The sequence below is a fragment of the Pogona vitticeps genome, chromosome 3, assembly GCF_051106095.1.
Source record: "Pogona vitticeps strain Pit_001003342236 chromosome 3, PviZW2.1, whole genome shotgun sequence".
NCBI lineage: Eukaryota > Metazoa > Chordata > Lepidosauria > Squamata > Agamidae > Pogona > Pogona vitticeps.
The window spans coordinates 254,268,735-254,289,517 of record NC_135785.1 but is presented as its reverse complement, the minus strand read 5'-3'; the positions used below and the strand labels follow the sequence as shown (position 1 = coordinate 254,289,517).

The following is a 20,783-nucleotide window of genomic DNA, read 5'->3' as shown; positions in this document are numbered from 1 at the left end:
TTATGGGCAGGGTTAAATTTTCATTATGGGTGTGGATAGAGTCTATTGTGTTTCTTCATATACATGACAGGAAAATGGAAGTCAGAAATAATTTTTTGGGCTGAACACAAGGAGAAATATTAGAAATTAGTTTTCATGGTGTAGTAGAAACCACCTCCCTTCACCACAGTTGTAAAAAACCCAGGCAAATCCTTCCCTAATGCTGCAATATTCTGCCAGTACTGTAGAAATCAGAAGCAGAATTAAACCGTTTCATGTTCACTGTTTATTTCATAAATTTATAAAAAGGTCTGAAGGCATGAGACTGCTAACATTCAACAAAAATTAAAATAAACATTCATGCAGGAGGAAAAAGAACAATAAAAAAACAGTCAATTAAAAAACATCAAGTGTTCCAGACACCTATTTTTTTTCTTCAATTTTGCATATATAAATGAAGTTCCTGGTTTCAATACAGAGAAAACTCAAAATTAACTTACCACTATTGAAGTTCTTACAGTCTCATGCTATAATTTAAAGCAAATAGTTGCAGTATTACACAGGATAAAATGGTTTCTTCTTTTGAAGGCAAAAACAACTGAAGTCCTGCCTTCTGAAGTGGTGACTTTGATATGTAACATTTCTAATAGGAAGCTTCAGCACAAAGTGGACCCCAATATGAATATGTGTTGTGAACCAGACAGATGCACATGCAAGCCCACTGCAAGCTGACTAAAGTTATACTGTCCTGGAAAAGACAATTTTGCACCTCTAAATGCGAATGCTCTGGTTTGCCGTGCAGCCTGGGAAATTATTACTCTACGTGGCATCACCTATCAGAATAGCTGCCCCAAGCCTACGGAGTTTGTGGAAAGCTCAGTTTCTTGTTTTCGTCACCTGCTTGAGACTAGAGAAACGGGAAAGCTGGTCAAGCCCAGGCAGGCTCCCTGTATATGACAGCAGATTGTGTTGAGTTTAATGAAAATAGGAACTGCAAAAGCCTGAACTGCACATGTCTGTGGAGAGCTCTCTTAATGCTATCGCTTGCTTATCCCGCAAGAACAGCTGCCTTATTCCAACAGCAGAGACAGATGACGAAGTGACAGCAGCCTCCATACCCATTTTTGCTGTTAGAAGCATGAGTGACCAAGGCCAGCTTGAGAGGGACAGAAAAGAATGTTCTCTTGCAAGGATCTGTAGCCACTGCTTACGACAACTGTTAGTCACCTAACAGTTGAAGGCCTCTGAACGAATGGTGGGATGGTTTGCAGGCTGGAACTAGTTTTTGTGGTTAACAATGTGCCTGCCACATCAAGTGCTAGGTAAGGATATGTTATTAAAAGCAAGCATTTAAAATATTTTAAAACAATTTGGTCTCTCATTTGATACAAGACCCCCCCAAAGGGAAGTGAGGGGGTCAATCTACATCTAATTTGTTTCACTGTACTTTGTACACAAATATTTGCATGTATTTCATAGAAGTTGACAATTGTAACTGCAGTAAAGCTAACTTTAATCACTATTCTCATATGAATAGTTAATTAACATAAGTGGCAACTTCATCTTGATTTGGTAGTAAAATTCAGCATCATGTTAAGGGTGCCACTGAAAAAACCCACCAGCATCTCTAACCGACTAAAGTACTTTTGGTAACACTTGATGACTGGCACTTAAAGCATGGAGAATCATAGCCAATAACCATCTTTCAATTTGTGTAGGACAGCAAGATAAATAAAATTTTCTGATCAAGTTTTCCTGAGATTGGTAACATTTGTCGACCATGGTGAAAACGTTATTACCGGGGAACCCAAAAAAACTATCCTCAACACTGATGCAGGTTCCTTCACTCCCCGAAGGCAGGAGCTCTACTAGAAAAAAGGAAAATGCTCCTCATCTACCCCATTGCCAGGGAGACTACAGGAATTTTAACAACAACATCTCTAGCAGGGACTTTGAAGGCAGCAGACAAATGCACAGGAAGCACTGCACAACTGACCCCCCCCTCCCGCAGTGTCCACAATCCTTGATTTCAGCCTGCACTTTAGACTGTTTTGGGGCACATGGCATGAATGAATCAGGTGCAGAATCTGACCAAAGCAGTAATGCTGTTGCCATGAACAATTATGTTACCCTTGCACAATCTAGAGCAGAATTTGTACCCATCCAATCTAGTTCCCATTCTGGATGCTGGACTCTTGATTCTAATTGATAAATAATTTTTATTTATTTTGCCCCACAATTTCTGTTGCACAAAGTTTAAAATTGGCATGCTTCTGTGCCAGACTAACCACGGGTCATAATCAAGTACCACATCTATACTTTCACTAAAAGGGGCAAAAAGAGTATCTGTGTTCTTGGTATGCTGCTGTGCTTATGTGGTGGGCATAGCTAATAAAACTATAGAACTCAATGAACTACTCTGCCAGTTTTAAATGAAATGCTTTTGGTGTGATCTTCAGTCACTTTCAGGGCATTTGAGGAGAAGAAACTTACACTGGCTTGTGAAGAATGTCAGAATGGCTTTAAAAATAGAGATGATAACTACATTTGTAAAATTGCACATGTACACACTCAAGACCCAGGAATGCCAGCAAAGAAAGAAAAATGTCAAGTTATCCTTAAGGCAAAGCAGCTAAAGCAGCTGCACACAAATAACTAGGACATCAAGATGCAAGACCAACAACGGCTGGCTAGATCTGGAGTTCAGATTTGCAGAGAAGAATACTGTTAAACCCTGCTTAATGCCTCAGAAGAATTTACTGCGTGTATTCAGATGATATCATTCTCCCTGATAAAACTGTAGCAGATTACAATCTCCACGTTATTACAAAACTGGAGTATTAAGAAAAGCCATAGATGGTCTTTTCCTTCAAAAACTGAAGACCAGTTTCTTTGTGCAATTGGAGCACATGCTTCAGTGATACGAGTGCCTCTACTGATCTCCATCTTCAGTAAGCTTAAGTCACTACATATGACTGCCCTTTTGCAGTCTGAAGTGGCACCAGACAGGCACAGGTTTATTATACAGTATTAGTGAGAAGGTGAAGACTTGGGGAGCCTAGGGCAGAAAATAATAGCTGTTCCTGAAGCAGAGGGTCAACTAAACAAACTTCTTTAATGCCACCTCATAGGATATCTTGGAATTGTGGCTGAAGTCTGTCTCATATGACCTACTGGAAACTATGCATCACATTAATTTTTTTAAAAATGACAGGGCAGAAACTGACATTTCTAATCATCCCATGAGCACCAGCATCAAGTGTGGACATAAGGGTTTGTGTAACAGAAAAATTGATCTGTTACATTACTGAAAAGCCTAGCACTTTCCCTAAGTTAGAATGGATTTTTTTTTTAAAAAAAGTGGTTGTACATAAAATCAATTCCTATTACAACAACAAGTCACCACTTCAGAGGCAACCACTGTTACTTGCATTCAGTTTTGCTCTGCAATGTCTTCCTGCTCTTTCTGTTGTACTTTGGATTTGGGGAGTTCCAAGCCTGCCCACAGCATGGGCTCCGCTTTCCTCATCGTGAGCTCAATCTTCGTAGCCGTCATATTTACATAACTCCTTTTCACGTCGATTACCTGCAAGTGAACATGAACACTCAATTTCAGAAGAAAACTGTATGTCAGACAACCACCACAAAACAGAATTTATTGAACCTACTGGAATAATATAACCACTGAGAAGTGTCATTTCACAGAGTGGTTAAATACAGGGAAACTGTCAAGCTCTGCCACACTGAAACATGTCTCAAGGTACAAGCTGCACCCATCTTGCTGAAAAACCATTAAGTTGCCAGAACACAAAATGATGAACGAGAAGAGAAACTGAATAGTTCAATAGCTATATTCATTCTTATTAAGCTACTTAACAGCTCCTTTAAACACGAACGTATACCAAGTCATATATACAGACATGGAAACTAATCTTTTATTATATATTTCTTCTGGCACATAATCTCCATCACTTCACAAGATTATCAAAACTGCCAAAAACTAAGCCAGACATCATTACAATATTATCTGAAATTTTCTTGAGAAGTATGTGAATACTTACACCCCATAAATTCAGATGCTGATTAAACTCCTTATCATGTTCAAATACAATATGGATATTTACCTGCGAAAGGAAATGGGAAATATGCAACAGTAGGCTATTATTCAGTATTTTTATGTGTGGCATTTTTATATTCATCCAACCTGTGAATGCTTATTAGAAAATAAAACTAGTTTTGACTTAGCATGTTGAGAAGCACACTGCATTTAACAAATAATTACATCACTAAAGCTTTGAATGTCCTATCACTTTCTGGATGGAACATAAGAACTGGAAGCTGAAGAACATGAGAGGAAAAACAGACACCACCAGGAATACTCTGCTTGACAGGGTTAAGCTACCCAGTGCCCTGAGGGGTGGTGTGTCTGAATAAGGACATGCACTCCTCTCCCAAGGTTCAGATTCCCAGTCCCCAATAAATCTGGGACAAAGCGTAATACATACACAGTATATGACCTTCTACAGAATTTCCTTTGCAAAGAATGTTTCGCACAGGCTTTGATATATCCCTGTATTTCAGCATCACAAAAGAAAATGTCCTCAAATTAAACTAGCTGATGACCTTTACCCCCTGGCCTGTGGCACTACTGGTTTGCCTTTACCTTCCCTGACCTACACAGACTTTCCTTCAACTTTGACTTATATTTCTATGGTTGCTGATGTTACATCATTCCTTCCCTCATTTTTTTCTTGTCCCTCTTTGAGAGAGTACAGAGGAGATACGTTGCCTTTGCTCTGGAGAGGTGAAGGCCACAGCTCCCAATAACTCCATCTTGGTCTCCTTCTTATCAATCCTGTTACAATATTTTTAGAATAAGAGCTGCAGTTGTGATTTAGTTCAAAAAAGAAACAACTATTCCAATATCCGGGGGCTGAAATCACAAATTAATTTAGCTCCTGCTTGCTCTAAGACACTTGACAGACACTGCTTCTTGGAAATGCCACCTATCCTATGTTAATGTGATATGTTGAGAGCACCAAGATGCCATGTTAACCCATTTCAGCATGTGTAACAACAAAAAGCCATGGCACCTAAAAGACAAACAGATTTATTCCAGTGTCTAGAGTTCTATTAGTTTCTGTATACAATCTGCATCGCTTTGAGCAGCTAATTGTAGCTGACAAGGTGGCAGCCCCATTTTCTTTCCATAACAGAGTATGTGATGAGGCAATGTGACCAAGATATGCTTTGGCACCTTGTCAGTTTCTCATAATTAGCAACAGTAAATTATACAAACCTTAAGTGAACACCAAGTTAGATGGAAAACAATGTGGGTGTTCGGCTGTGGGTGATGGAAGTTTCACACATCAGCCATTACGTTCAAACATGTATCTCCAAACAGGTAATAAATGCCAGATGTCCGCAGCATGGGCTTTTGTACTCTACATGCTAACATACTGTACAACTACCATCCCAAAAGTAAGACCTCACCACTGCTTTTTTCAGATATGTAAATTAACCCTTAATTTTAAAGAGGAACAAACGTAGGCTTAACTCTTTTTTAGAGACATAGCAAGAATTTCCAAGATGAGAACAAATTCAAACAGTAACTCACCCTGGTGCTATTTGCTTCTACTTGGCTGAGCTCAGGAATGGAATTCTTAGCATAGATTGAAATGATCACTTCCCCTCCAGTTTGATGCCAATCGTGCCTGCATGGAACCACTTTTTTCCCCTGTAGGTGGAAAGTTAAATGCTCAAAATATCATTTTAATCTGATTTAAAACACTTTACTGCTACTAATTCTTTTCAGGAAGCAAAATACTGACAATGGTAGACACTGCTCAAAACAGGTAGGTTTTGTACCCTGAGGCATTATAAAAATAAAAACTACTCTCAGGAGAAAAGTTTGAATACAGACAAGTTCATGGAACGTCCAAAGCTGATGAGATCCCTCACATTTAGCTATGCAATTTATTGCTGAGCATAGCTAGACAGTAGCAGTTTGGAGAAGACACTGATAAGATGTGCCACTGAAATAATTAAATGAAAGAATAAGAACAAAAGTGTGTGGTGTTCTTTATTAACATACCAGGGAATCTACCTGGTTTGTGGATTATGCTACCTGAAGGATAACCAGAAGGCTCTTGGAGGCTCTCTTGATCCAGGAAGCCTCATTTAATTTGCTGTGACAGTTTTTAAATTTTAATTTTCCTCAATATATACAATTTCCTTGAACACCATGCTCAAACAGGTTACTTATTTCTTCTAAATGTTTCAGTGCGTTAAAGTGCAAGTGGGAGGAAAACCAATGTGTGTGTTGGGTGGAAGTCTCACACACCATCCAAACATGCACATCCAAAACAGATAAGGAAGCCAAGTGTCAAGAGATTTCCAGCTACTCACAGCATCCTTCTTAATCCATACATGGGTTCCTGTTGTACAACCCTCTTGAGACAAGAAAGTATTGAAGTCTGAGGTTTTCCTCTTGCAACAGCTCCAGTACTTCATCCTATGCATTCAAATGTTAAGGAAGCCAAATGAAATCACAATAGCACCAGCCTCAAGTTTCATTACATGGCTCCTATTAAGAGACACTATTCTAAGTGAGCCAAAGAGTCATAGGGAATTTAAGGTCACTATGTGGTATTCAAATGATACTGACCCTTCATGAAATATAGGCACACCAGCGTGGTATGTACACATTTCTTCCATGCTGTGTGGTCCTTCAAATGTCTAGGAGAAATATTAACAACATTAATTTCTTACTAACCAATGTGTAACATTATAGTACATAGTAACATTTCTGTATCTGGAAGGAGGAAAGCCCTGTAACTTTTATTAGCTCAATGGTGTAAGTCTCTGGCTGTGGAGCCAGAGGTTGGGAGTTCGATTCCCCCCTGTGCCTCTTTTGACATATGCTGGAATCAATGATCCACAGGGTTTCCAGTTCGGCAGTTCTAAGATTATTGTTATCTAAGATTATAATTCCCACCCACCATCAGTTGAGACAGCAGCTTCGTTAGCAGACTTGTTCTTCCCTCCAACTGCCCAGCCGACGGGAAGGAAAAGGTAACATGCACCTTTCTTAAAACACCATTACCTCAGATTGTTTTGTTATCAATATATGAGAATGTGGAATATGACAAAATGACTAAAGAACTGATATCTAATTTATTAACAGCAGCTAGACTGATTATTGCTAGGCAATGGAAATTAAAAACTGAATTGCAAATTGAAGAATGGTACAAAGAAATATGGAATATAGCAATAGATGATAAATTAACTTGTAATTTAAAGATTAAGAAAGGAGAGACGAAGAAGAAGAAGAAGAAGAAGAAGAAGAAGGTCCCATACATGGTGGTGGGGAACACAGTCATTGTACTTGAGTTTATATGTTATATGTATATGTTTTTGTTCATGTTACAGTTATAGAAAATGAAAAATACTTAAATAAAAAACACCATTCCCTCAACACTGTGCTTTCCAAGTTTGTTTGTGTGGGGTTGGATTATTTATTTATTTATTTATTTATTTATTTAAATTATACCCCACCCACCTGGACCGAAGTCTACTCTGGATGGGCTTTTTATGAGAAGTACCACTCCCATCATCCCTGACCACTGCTCATAGTGGCTGAGGTGATGGGAGATCTACTTCCAAACATCTAAGGAGCACCAGGTTTGATAAAGCAGTTCTAAAATAAGTGTAATCTCTTACACCTCCATAATAACAATTTACAGCATAAATAATCAAGCATGCCATTAAATTTGCAAGCAATTTTCATTTTACAGTGTATTTGATATGTCATATAGAAAATTACAAAAGTGAAGTAAACGGTCAAGTGTTCACTTAACTGACAATAATGGAATTACAACTTCCATCAATAATGGAATTACAACTTCCATCAAAGGGGGAACTTTTACATCAGTGGCATTTCTGCATGCATGTGAAATCTGAGATCTTTACCTTAGTACAGCCCGCATTTTTACATGGAGTACCAATCTTTATCTCATCTGTATCATCTTCTGTAAAATAATAATGCTGTGCGTTATAACAATCTTAAGATTCTGTTTTAAAACTTGTATTTACAAGGTATACACCAAAGAAAAGTAGATATTCTGAGAATTTTCTACCCCAGATTTATATATCAGTTAATCATGTACCAAGATTCTAAAACATTGCTTTGAGTTGTGGGTTTCCCCCCTCACCTTAGTGAGAATTCCACTGATATAACACTTTCATATACTCTGCCTGTACTTCCCTAGGGGTCTAATAAATGCTCAATTAAAGGGATCCAATCTAATGCCAACCAGAGTACCGTATTTTTCTGTGTATAAGACTGTGTACAAGACGATAATATGTTGGAGGAACTTTTAGCCTAGCTTTTTTTAAATAAAGAACTCTGTATTTGGCAAATAACTGACATTTAGATACAGTGACAATTAGATACAATTCAACATGAATGACCTTGGGAAGATAAAATATTAAAAGTAACATTTTAGCACATTTATTTACATAAACACATGGAATCTAAGTTACATACCATTTTTAATTTCATTACTAGATGACAATTTCAACTTTTCTAATGCTTGCTTCAAGGATGCTGATACTTTCAGCTGCAAATAACTCATTGGCTCATCTGGGCTAAAGAAAATAGAGAGAAAAGTTAGCATTGATTTTAATCTGAAAAAAAGTGTTAGTTTCCATATTTTATGAAGTCTGCTAAAGCGCCTATCTTGAGCCTGGAGGAGGGGTACTTAATTTTATTTTATCAAATAACAAGTTTTGTAGTACTTCAAAGACTTTTAATTTGCTTTTGACTGAATTGATTAATACATGTAGTGAGCTAAAAAGCTCCTGACCCTGTTCAAATCAAGGCAAATAAACTGAACTTCATATATTCTTGCTCACCTGTTTCATTTTAGAATTTTTCTTTCTTACTTACTTTCTTTCTCTCTCTCACTCTCTCTTTCTCCTCAGCTATTTATTTATTTATTTAATTTATACCCCACCCATCTAGACCGAAGTCTACTCTGGGTGGCTAACAACACTTCAAGTAATAATAAAATAAAATAACATTAATACAATTGAAGATGGAGATATAGATTAGTTATAGATGGGAGGTTGGAGACCACACACCTAGGGACACTGCATTGTTTTCCCACTGCTTTTTGAGAAATTATAATGTCAGATTTATGTCCATTTATTCTTCTGTGTAAAAATTGGCTCAACCGTCCTACATAAAATGATGTAGGACATTTTTGGAAGATGACCTATTTCAAATTACAAAATGAGCACATACAGAAACCCTAGTGTTGTGCATTACATTATTAGTTTTTTAATAGTGTTTCTTTTTCTTGTGAACATGAGAAGAGAGCTTTCATTCAGTTTTGCTACAAGGCCTGTTTCCTTTGTATGTATCTCCATTGGAAAGTCTGCTATTGCAGGGATAAAGCAGACATGAAGCTTTCATTGCTACAACTCATCTGGATGCATGCTTTTACCCTAGGAATAAGGTTTCAGAACCTTTGCCTCATCATTTGGTCATAGGACTACATATTCACTGACTATACCCTAATTACCAGTGGTAGACTTCCAGATGTTAGATTCCAAATGTTATCTGCTCCAGGTAACAAAGCCATTGATCAGGGCTGTCCATGCTATAGTCCTTCTACTTATGTGGTTACTCAGCCTTAAAATGTGTACATGCAGCTTGGCTTTCAACATTAACATTACATGCGAACCCAAAGGCTGAAAAAAGGTTATATAAACTACAAAAAAGAACACTACCAACTGAACATAACTTCGGCATAAATGTCCAACCTAAGTCTAATACCTTGGCCTCTGAATGGCTTCCACTGGCTTTGGTGCCTGAATTATGTGCTCCTGAAATTTCGGTTTCAAGTCAGCTAACTCTTTCCGCTCAGAGGTAGTTTTAACTTCAGGTTTGACAGGTTCAGGTGGCTTCTCACTGTTATGGAAACCCTTGGTGCAACCCTGTTGTAAAATGCAAAAGTATTAATACAAGTAAATTGGTTTTATTCCATCAATGTAAATTTTAAGCTTTTGCTTCTTCTCAACCATTTGTCATTCAATACTATGTAACACTACACATTTAAACCTATTATATCTCTATCTTTATCTCACATACAGAGATCTACATTCTTATGATTTTAACTTATGTGATTTAAAACGAGTTCTATATTTTATTAGAGTTACTACTGTTACACTAATACCATGTTTCCCCCAAAATTAGACCTAACCTGAAAATAAGCCCTAGTACGATTTTTCAGGATGCTCATAATATAAGCCTTACCTCAAAAATAAGCCCTAGTTAAGTGAAACCCTGCCCTCCACCATTGTGCAGCAACCAGAAGATGACATGACTGTATTTGAATAAATATAGATTATAGTACATGAAAAAATAAAATATCCCCTGAAAATAAGCCCTAAGGCATTTTTGGAGAAAAAAGTAATATAAGAACCCCGTCTTATTTTGGGGGAAACAGGGTAGCAATCTCAGCTCTCTAAGTGCTATTTTTATGTAGCAAAAACTGCACTATCACAGAAAGTATCACATTACAGTTAAAGAATATTGCAAATTAGTATCAATTTTAAAAAATGCATCCTGGTTTTCATAATGTTGAGCAGTATACTTGAATGCAAAGACAATTAGGACTCCCGTACTCTCAACAATTTGGCAAAAAGGAAATTCCTTCACAGGGAGATTGTGCAAAGCCCTTATCCTCTGAAACATGCTCAGCTAAACAGCTACTGAAATAGCCGGTAAGGCATAGCCCTCTCCTCAGCGCTTATCGGGATATTGGGAAAGGCATAGCTAATTTGGGAAGAAAACATTTAATGCCATCACTTTAGCTAATATAAAATAAACTGAAAAGGCAGATAACTACTTTCCCCTAATTTTACAAATGGTTTTAAGTTATAATATTTCAAATAAAGTTATTGGGAATATCAGTTTTCATGTCTATTGATGAGTGAATGAGTTAAACGAGGTTGCCAAACATTGCACTAGAAAAAAAAAAGAACCCTGGCTATCTCAGTCATGATGTACCATTCAAGCATCAAGTCTGTTCTGTAATTCAAAACCCTTATATTATCAATACATACCACAATGCTTAGAAAGTCAGAGAAATCTGTGGTTCTTCTTTTACAGCATGACCACCCCTGTAAAATACACACCACATGAAATATTTCATTTCTCTTAACAACTGCTAAGAGCAGGAAATAAAAACAAAGCCAGAGCCTAATATTTTAATCTTAACTAAGTTATTACGATAAGAATCCTTCTTTTTTGTATCTCAGTTCCATCACATCTATCTCTTCACTACCACCTGCAGATATAGGAGCTATGTCCTGTTTTAACTGTAAACACATTTAGCAATGTTTCTCGTTAGAACAAAATATATAGAAATAAGCAAGTACTTCCGATAAGAACAGTGATCTACACTGATTGCAAATACCATTACTTTGAAATAATTAAACCTGCACACCTACTTTAAGAGCATCATGAAATACGGGTACTCCTGGGTGATATGTGCATGAGTCTAAAAATGAGAAAGAAACACAAATTAGTCAAGGACAGTAGCAAACAAAGCTGAATTGTACTTACCTTCACATGTTTGCCACATTATCTAAATACAACAAGCCCATCTAAAAACACACTAGATGTTCTTCTCTGTTTGGAAATCTTGGGATTCAGGAGGCATAAGAACACCTTTTTAAGCCACTGTGTTACTCTGTACAACATTTTTCTTGCTGCCATTTGCTCTTTAAAACCCAACAGCAAGGGGAAAAATGTAAATCTGTATATAAAGGTAAAGGTTAAGGTTCCCCTTGACAATTTGTGTCCAGTCGTGTTCGACTCTAGGGGGCGGTGCTCATCCCCGTTTCCAAGCCATAGAGCCAGCGTTTGTCCGAAGACAATCTTCCGTGGTCACATGGCCAGTGCGACTTAGACACGGAACGCTGTTACCTTCCCACCGAAGTGGTCCCTATTTATCTACTTGCATTTGCATGCTTTCGAACCGCTAGGTTGGCGGGAGCTGGGACAAGCGACGGGAGCTCACTCCGTCGCGTGGATTCGATCTTACGGCTGCTTGGTCTTCTGACCCTGCAGCACAGGCTTCTGCGGTTTAGCCCGCAGCGCCACCACGTCCCTGAGAAATCTGTATATAGATCAAATTAAATTGAAGTTGAGTGCCATCATACAGTGTTTTACCCTCATTTCTCTTGTAATGTAACCACTGAACAACAAAAGGCGGAAAGTGGAAGATTATTTTACTCCTTCCACCACTATGCCTGTCAGTACAGTCATGTGAACCATGTACTAAGACAACTAGTACGTATACAGGAAGTAATCCTACAATCAAAGAGTTTAAGGCTGTAACATAACAGCTCTGCTCTCACCTGTCCGTCACAGTTGGGCAGGGGAACATCAGCCAATGAGAGGACGGAGGGTGGTGCAGAAGGGGGAGGAGCTGGATTATATAAGGGGTGTGTGTGATGTGTTAGAGAGAGAGTTTATGAGAGTTTTGGAAGATGAGAGTTGTTTGAGAGAGTGAGATAGATTTGTGAGAGCTAGTCAGTGAGGGAAAAGTCTGTGTGATTTAGTAATTGAGAAACGTGATTTACAACTTGATTTACTACCTGTGATTCACCATTTTTATTTTGTCAAATCAATAAACAATGGTTTTGTTTAGAAGAAACACTTGTCCTTTTGAATACTGAATAAACTTTAGTGGCAGCAGTTTGAAGAAGAGTAGTGAGCACGCTGGGAGGCCTGAGTTGACAGAGGCTTGAGTGGTCCGCTACAAAGGCTCAGATCTAAAAGATAGCATTTTAAGTCTGCATGCCTAAAAAGGCTTTTAGATTTGCGTTTCTTCAATACTACAATAGGGAACACCACTCAAAATAGACCAGAATCTAGGTAAACATTATCTGACATGTGTAGGGTAGGTCAAAGAACCCTAATTTTCAGATGTACAATATCAACATAAAGTTTTGTGAGGATACCCTGAGAAGTATACCAAATCTCTTCTAGGATAAATTACCAAACAAAGGAGCTATAAGAAATGAATTTAAACTGGAGATAAATCCTAAACGTCTTCAGAAATATAGGGTCCGCCTTATTTATGGACTACCTATGGAAGAGGGGAGTGTTAGTCTACAACTGGACAACCCTCTGAAAATAACATTATCCCTTCTGCCAAAAGAGAGAAGAAACTGAGTACTGTATGAAGGGCATTCAAGGGGCAGAATACTGAGATCTTCTTTCTTACATCCAGCTGCTGTAACTAAGTATGTGAAGATATTCTAAGCATGAAATTCATGGTTGTCTGTAGCTGCTGGAGGACTTATCGCAAGGCAGCATCAAAGAAACCATAAAATCCTATTCCAATAGGGGGGAAAATAAAATATTTTCCCGAACAAGTTTTTTTCAAGCCACTTACACAACCCAATCCCACATTTTAAATTATACATACATTTAAAAAGTTTATACAAGTGAGAAGTTTCTTAAAACCAAAAAGAATACTATTTGCTCTATCACATTTAATATAAGCTAAATTGTTCTGGAGTTCAAGAATACTTCAATTTCTCACTTTTTCAAGGGCAATGTCTGACTCAGTTGTAACATAAAGAATTAAATGTGATATGAAGCAAATCATAGACTTTAAAAACAGCCCTGAACAGTAGTCCAGATATTAGTACTGAACACTAGATTCTGTGATGACTGCACTGTTAACTATTATGCTGCACACTATTCAGCACTTCTTAGACCATGTGAAATACTGTGAACACATCTACCAAGGAAAACACATACACAGATAACTGATGCCCCATATGTTAATTCTGTTCTAATGACCAATCATGGTCTCAAGTATTTTGTGAATCATAAATACGAAATGACATATTTCATATGAAACCATAATTATTTAATTAACATGTTTCTCCATGGCAAGTTTGTGACAAGTAATCAGTTAAAATGTCCTCCACTAAAAATGTCTGAGACTAACTGGATAATTTAAAAAGCAAGACAGAACTCACAAAACCTGCATTTGGTGAGTATCATCTACACACAATGGCATACTCTTTCCATCTTGTATACTGTATTAGGGAATGACTCTTCTATAGTGCTTGCAACAATATGATACGTACATCAATTAAGAACAAGGCAATTCTGCATTTTCATCCAGAATTCTATTTATTCATACACAAGCTTCTGAAAAATTAACTAATGAATAGTCTATTATTCATACAATCAATTGTGTTCATCCCCTGTTTTATAGGGGGTGAACACAACACATTAGTACACAGAACCACAAGAATACTAAAACAGATCTAGCCATCAGATTGCAGAGTACAAATCTAAGGAAATTATTATTTTGAAAAAGTATTCAGGAGTGAGACACGGTATCTATATTAACACATGCAGTTGCTCTTGAGGCACTGCTTCAATTGTGTCACAATTAGATACGTCTGTAAGATGCCATATGGTCGCCTTGCTTCTGCAGTGGCACACCTACTCTCCCCTACTATCACATATGCTGTGAACTACATTTCAAACAGAGCTCTCAATCTAAAATGAGCCATTCTCCATCAGATCAGAAGCCCAACTGCACCAGCGCTTCATCTGCACCAGATGGAAAGCTCACTAGGAGAACATGAGTGCAAAAGCAGCCTTCTGCTTATGTTTCCCAGCAACTAATAAACAGAGAAATGGAACCTGCAGTACTGGGGAAAGTATGTAACTGTTACGACTAGTAGCCACTGAACAGCCTGGTCCTCTCAGCAAATGATAAGCTTGAAGTAGCCTTCTTATTCAATTTTGTACTCTATCCCTCCTTTTCTCTTAACTTGTTATTCTTGACTTTCATTCTCTTGTCTTCTATCTTCCAGTCCCCATTGACCAAAGCCTACAGTTACTACTCTGTATTCTGTACAACTGTATCACATGAACCACTCTGGCTCACCTCCTAAAATAACTTAAATGTCATTTGTAATTCAAGACTATTATCAGCTTGCTGCAACAAAACAAAATGTTCCCAAAGTAAGCCTGAAATATTACGGGTGCTATGGAGTGACAAAATAACAGTTGTCCATTGTTATTCATTCAGATATGAAGTTGGCAGAAGAAAATCTGTTTCCCCTACAAATATTTGGGTATTAAAAATTAGAGGATATTTCCTGTATGATATTTAAACATAAGTTGAACTAGAAGGGACCATAGTAAAGTATTCTAGCTTTATGATTCACTGCAAGTTAGCAGGACAGTCATAACACAATCAAAGACTACATTCACTAATTTTTTTTTACTGGGGCATAAATATCCAAATTTGATCCAATTTTCCACAAAGCAAGCCAAGAAATGTGCCAAGGGAGAGCACTTAATGAGATGAAGGAGACAAGGGTCAGAAAAGCAGAGAATGAATGGCTGAGGCATCACATCAGCCAAATACTCTGCATAAGGAATATTCCAAGGATTCACCTCTGTCTGTCTATTCAGGTCAGCCACAGATCTTTCTTGCAGAAATCAGGCCTCACCAATTCCCAAAAGTTCAGGAGATAAGAAAGGACCAGGATTAAAGGTTTGAAAGGAAATGGTTTCTCTGTCACCCTAAAGAAAACTACTGTATAAAACTGGAGAGAAGAAAGGAAGCTAACAATCCTTCACCTCTCAAACCAGTGGGAGGCAAAGGGTCAAGAGGAGGCATAGCTTAGAATCAAATCATAAAAGAAATGCAGAATAAGGTGATGACTTGCCAGAAATAAATGAGACCTAACATAATAGGGCCACATAGATTTCAGAGTCATACCAATATAGTTTTTATTTCATACAGAGGAGATGTCACTTGCCCCAGCGACTAAAAACTCATGTTTTTAAGAGTCAGGTGGGGTGGATCTCACAGTACAGCATCCTTTAAGTCTCCCTCACCCATGCCAGAGAAAGAGACCTTATTCAACCTATATAGATCTCTTCCTCCCCTTCCCCCCTTTTTTGTACTCACAACATCCCGGCGAGGTAGGCCAGTGTCTGAAAGCAGGTGCATGAGGGGGAAACGAGTCCCAAGGTCACCCCGAAGACCATCGGGTCGAAAAGAAAGGCTTCGGCTCGGGCTTTGCCGGGCCTCCAACTCGCCCCAAAAGGAGGGGGAGATAGATAAAGGCAGCTCCCTCCCCCCCCTCTCTCAGCCCTCCGTCTGCTTTTGCCCCCCCATCTCCCCTCAGGCCAAGAAGGTCCCTCTCCTCTCCCTTCTTCTCAGGCCCTTTCCCCTTCCCTCACACCGTCCGGGCTACTTCGTCCCGCCACCTCCCGGCCTCGGTCTCGGCCTCACCTTCCCGGTTGTTCTCGGGGTCGAAGCGCTGCCCGCAGCCCCGGTTGTAGCACAGCTGAGCCATGAGGAGAAAAAAAAGGAGGCCGGAAAGCAGCGCCGGAGCCGCGTGAGGGAGAGAGAGAAAAAGCCGGCGAAAAGACGCTCCCGTCGCTTCCCTCACTGACAGGAAGGAAAGAAGGCAAGGAGCCGCCTCGCTCGCTCGCTCGCTCGCTCCTGCGCACGCGCGCCGGCTCCCCCCCTTTTTCCGGAAAAAGCCGAACGGAAGCTTCCGGAACGTTCATGAAGCGAACGAGAGAGAGAGAGAGAGAGAGAGAGGCGGGGAAGGGGCGTTAGAACGCAAGCGCGAAGCTATTGGCCCCGCGGAGAGCCAGCCAGATACAGAGAAGGAGAGGTAGGGGGAGAAGGGCGGGGAAAGAAGCGTTGCGCATGCGCCGCTGCGGAGAGACCAACTGGTTTAATGTGAGGGGCAGAGAGAGGAGGAGGAACCAGTGCTTGGGCTTGATTGAAGACGGACTGAACCATTGCGCAATGCAGTGAGAGTGGGAAGGGCATGAGGGTTGTTCTCTCTCCTCCCCCCTCCACGCGGAGCGTGGTGCAGGCGGGCACGAGGCTTGCTAGTTCTGGGGCAAGCAGAGTCCCATATTGTAGACTCGGGGGTTAGAGAAATTACAACTCCCAGAATTTAAACCAGCATGGTTTTATGTACGGGTTTTGCACGTGTAGGAAGCTGGTGATACCTTTTAATTGGATTCTTAAAGCATCAGATTGCAAGCTTTCGTGGAGAAAATTCCACTTCTTCAGGCTCAGCACCACCTATAGTGCATTAAAATTGTAGAGATTTTGGGAACTGTGGTCTGAAAAACTACGTTTCTTGGGCTTATTTAATGAATTTTTCTTAACTGATTATTTTTGTGGGTTATTATTATTAATATTAATATTTATTTATTTATTAAAACTGGCAAGGCTTGCTTTTGGATTTTAAGTTGGTGTTTAGAATTGCTTTCTAACAATTGATTTTAAAAAGAAACTTTTATAGAATCTTGCCTTGAAGTAATGTTTTCTTGTTTTTCTGCATCACTTTTAGAAAAGTGATTCACAAGTATTGTTCAGTCCTTCAGAAAAACCTCTGGTTTATGAACGTGGGATGTTGCTTCTGAATGTTCCCAGTCATGGCAGAGAGCAGGACACAGAATAACAGTCTCAAATTACAGGGAACCAGATTTAGGTTGAATATCAGGAAAAAGCTCCTAACTTAGTTAGAGCAGTACAACAGTGGAACCAGTGACCTTGGAAGGTGGTGAGTTCCAACACAGGAGGCATTACATAACCATCTTGTCAGGTCTGCTTTGATTTGGATTCCTGTACTGAGCAGGATTTGGACTTGAAGACCTTATAGACCCCTTCCAACTCCATTAGTTCTTCACAGGGCTACTGTGAAGAGAAATTTGTTGTTGTTTAGGCGTGTCCGACTCTTCATGACCCCATGAACCAGAGCACGCCAGGCCCTCCTATCTTCCATTATCTCCCAGAATTGGGTCAAATTCATGTTGGTCGCTTCGGTGATACTGTCTAGCCATCTCGTCCTCTGTAGTCCCCTTCTCCTCTTGCCTTCACACTTTCCTATCATCAGGGTCTTTTCCAGGGAGTCTTCGCATGAGATGGTCAAAATATTGGAGCCTCAGCTTCAGGATCTGTCCTTCCATTGAGCACTCAGAGTTGATTTCTTTCAAAATGGATGGGTTTGTCCTCCTTGCAGTCCAGGGAACTCTCAAGAGCCTCCTCCAGCACCACAATTCAAAAGCATCAATTCTTCGGCAGCTAGCCTTCTTTATGGTCCAACTCTCACTTCGATACATCACTACTGGAAAAGCCATAGCTTTGACTATGCAGACCTTTGTCGGGAAGGTGATGTCTCTGCTTTTTAAGATGCTGCCTACGTTTGTCAAGATGCTGTCTAGGTTTGTGAAGAGAAATAGGGCGAGTTAAAAATACTATTTTGAACCCACAGGAGAAAGGATGATCAATAAAATGTAACTGGAACCAGAACAGAAAAAGGGGGTCAGATTTTATCACAATTCATGCCACTGTTTCTGTATGCTTTTCCATCTTGATTTGCTGTGCCAACCTCCTTTTTCTCTTGATTTGACTGTTCTGCAGACTTTAAAGCTTCAATGAGGATTAGTTAAAACTGGAAACTCACCACTGCTAAGACTCTCCCCACACTCTCCCTGATCGTAGTATTGATTCGTGGTTTCTTTAACGGCACCTACTAACAGTGACTTTGGCACCTCCCACATAAATGCGGACTGAGTGTGACCATTTGATGAATGGTTCCTCTTTCCAAGTGTTGTCGATGGCTTATATGTTTAAAACTAAAGGAAGGATTAGCTGAAATAAAGACAAAATAGTAGAAGAAACTTTTTTCAGAAAGGAAGGTAGGTGCTTTAAATTCATTATTGGCAATTACATGTTTGGCAGCAAATGGGGTAGGGGAAACAAAGAAAATCATCACTGACCAGACTTGAGCAGACCTGGATTTCTCATAGGACATAACTCCGTCCTTGTTAGTTACCCCAGGTCCTAACAAGATAACTTTATTCACTAAATGTATCTTTAAATGTATGTTTGTATTTTTGGTCTTTTTTTAAAAAAAAAACATGCACATCTCTGTGCCCATTTTTCAGAACTGTTTCAATAGCTTGTATATGCACACTACAGCCCATCTGTGCTGTCTTTTTGGCTAATCGAAATGTGCATCGCCAAGCACCCTCCGTCCTTCTGAGTGAGGAGGCTCACAACGACGCTGTTTAAAGAAGCTTTTAAGGGCATCTTCTCTTGAATCACAATGTATTTCAGCCACTGATTCCACCATCCTTTAGGTTTTAGGTTAGGTCTTTACTGGACTAGATTTTGGTTTTCCTTTTTCCTTTTTTCCTTTTCTCTTGTTCTCTAATTTATTGTTGACTTAATTGTTAGGCTTACATTTATTGGTTGGAATTTTTTTCCCTTTGATTTCCTTTGTTAAACTGCCCAGAGTATTCACTAGATTGGGCAGTACAGTATATAACTTAGTAAGTAAACAAGTAAGTGTCAGAGGGTTCGTTAGAAGTTTTAGGCGGTCCTGAATTTGGCGCGGAAACAGAGTCGAGTTGTTTAAACTATAACTATCTTTGTATTCGTGAAGGCTTTCATGGCCGGGATCTAATGGTTGTTGTGGGTTTTTCGGGCTCTTTGGCCGTGTTCTGAAGGTTGTTCTTCCTGACATTTCGCCAGTCTCTGTGGCCGGCATCTTCAGAGTACAGCACTCCCAAGCTAACTACACCAGAGCACAGAGTGCTGTCCTCTGAAGATGCCAGCCACAAAGACTGGCGAAATGTTAGGAAGAACAACCTTCAGAACACGGCCAAAGAGCCCGAAAAACCCACAACAACCATAACTATCCTTATTCAAATTCAACAACAGTGTATTAATAACAACCTCTGTGGGGACGAATGAATCCCATTTGTTTAACTGTCCATCAAAGAATCTATCATGCTTGTCATAACTAAAGTCTCTCCTTAAATCTGGGGTGCTGGACCAAAGCACTCCTTGTCGTTGGGTTTTCTCAGAGGTGCACTCCTTACTGCGCATATAGTGCCGGGTTGGGCCCAATCCCCCTCTGGGGGTGGTTTGTTGAAGGTGGAGTCCGGTCGCACCACCTTCTCCCAGGGGCCGCATCCCCTCCGGTATACCACCACAGTCCATTCTGAGGTTTCTCTTATAGTTACACTGGTGCCTCGCTTAACAACGATAATCTGTTCCAGGAAAATTGCCGTTAAGCGAAAACATCGTAAAGTGAAATAAAAAACCCAATTGAACGCATTGAAACCCGTTCAATGCATTCCAATGGGGTAAAAACTCACTGTCCAGCGAAGATCCTCCATATGGCGGCCATTTTCGCTGCCTGTATAGCGAGGAATCCGTCCCTAAACACAGCGGGGAGCCATTTCAATTATCCGGTGGCCATTTTGAAACCGCCGATTAGCTGTTAGAAAAACATTTTGCGAAGAATCGGTTCCAGAAGCAGGGAACCGATCATTGCAAAGTGAAATTCCCCCTTTTAGACCATTGTTTTGCGATCGCAATTGTGATCTCAAAAAGATCGTCATAAAGCGGATTCATCATAATGCGGGGCAATCGTAAAGCGGAAGTCTTTCAGCAGGTTACCCACATCCTTCTTCTCCCTCTTTCTTGTCTCAATTCGAAAATCTCGCGCTCCTGCCCCAGCTTTTATGTCTTCCTCCCACACGTCTATCCACTGCTCCTCCTCATTCCTTTTCCCTTCCTCTGACAGACACACCTCCACTATAACCCTTTCTTCGTCTTCCTTCACCTTTAGCACTTCCCTCTTATCCCTCTCCCCTTTTACGTCCTTGTTTTCTGGAGGAGACGGCACACTCCTATCAT

The 20,783-nt window shown here is 39.7% G+C and overlaps 1 protein-coding gene across 2 annotated transcripts; it reads right to left on the bottom strand.

Annotated features, from left to right (window-relative positions):
- Positions 1 to 242: 242 nt before the first annotated feature.
- CHORDC1 (cysteine and histidine rich domain containing 1) lies at positions 243 to 16,557 on the bottom strand. Of its 2 annotated transcripts, none has more exons than XM_020809399.3 (11): positions 16,338 to 16,557; positions 11,500 to 11,549; positions 11,113 to 11,169; positions 9,821 to 9,981; positions 8,528 to 8,628; positions 7,951 to 8,009; positions 6,647 to 6,717; positions 6,388 to 6,493; positions 5,597 to 5,716; positions 4,041 to 4,103; positions 243 to 3,565 (listed from the first exon to the last, which is right to left on the bottom strand). In XM_020809399.3, exons 1-11 carry the CDS (start codon positions 16,399 to 16,401, stop codon positions 3,413 to 3,415), a joined length of 1,005 nt encoding a protein of 334 aa, XP_020665058.2. In that variant the 5' UTR covers positions 16,402 to 16,557; the 3' UTR covers positions 243 to 3,412. The 2 variants fall into 2 exon arrangements, with proteins under 2 accessions (XP_020665058.2, XP_020665059.2); XM_020809400.3 differs by having other exon boundaries at positions 7,951 to 8,006; positions 16,338 to 16,556.
- Positions 16,558 to 20,783: the final 4,226 nt, after the last annotated feature.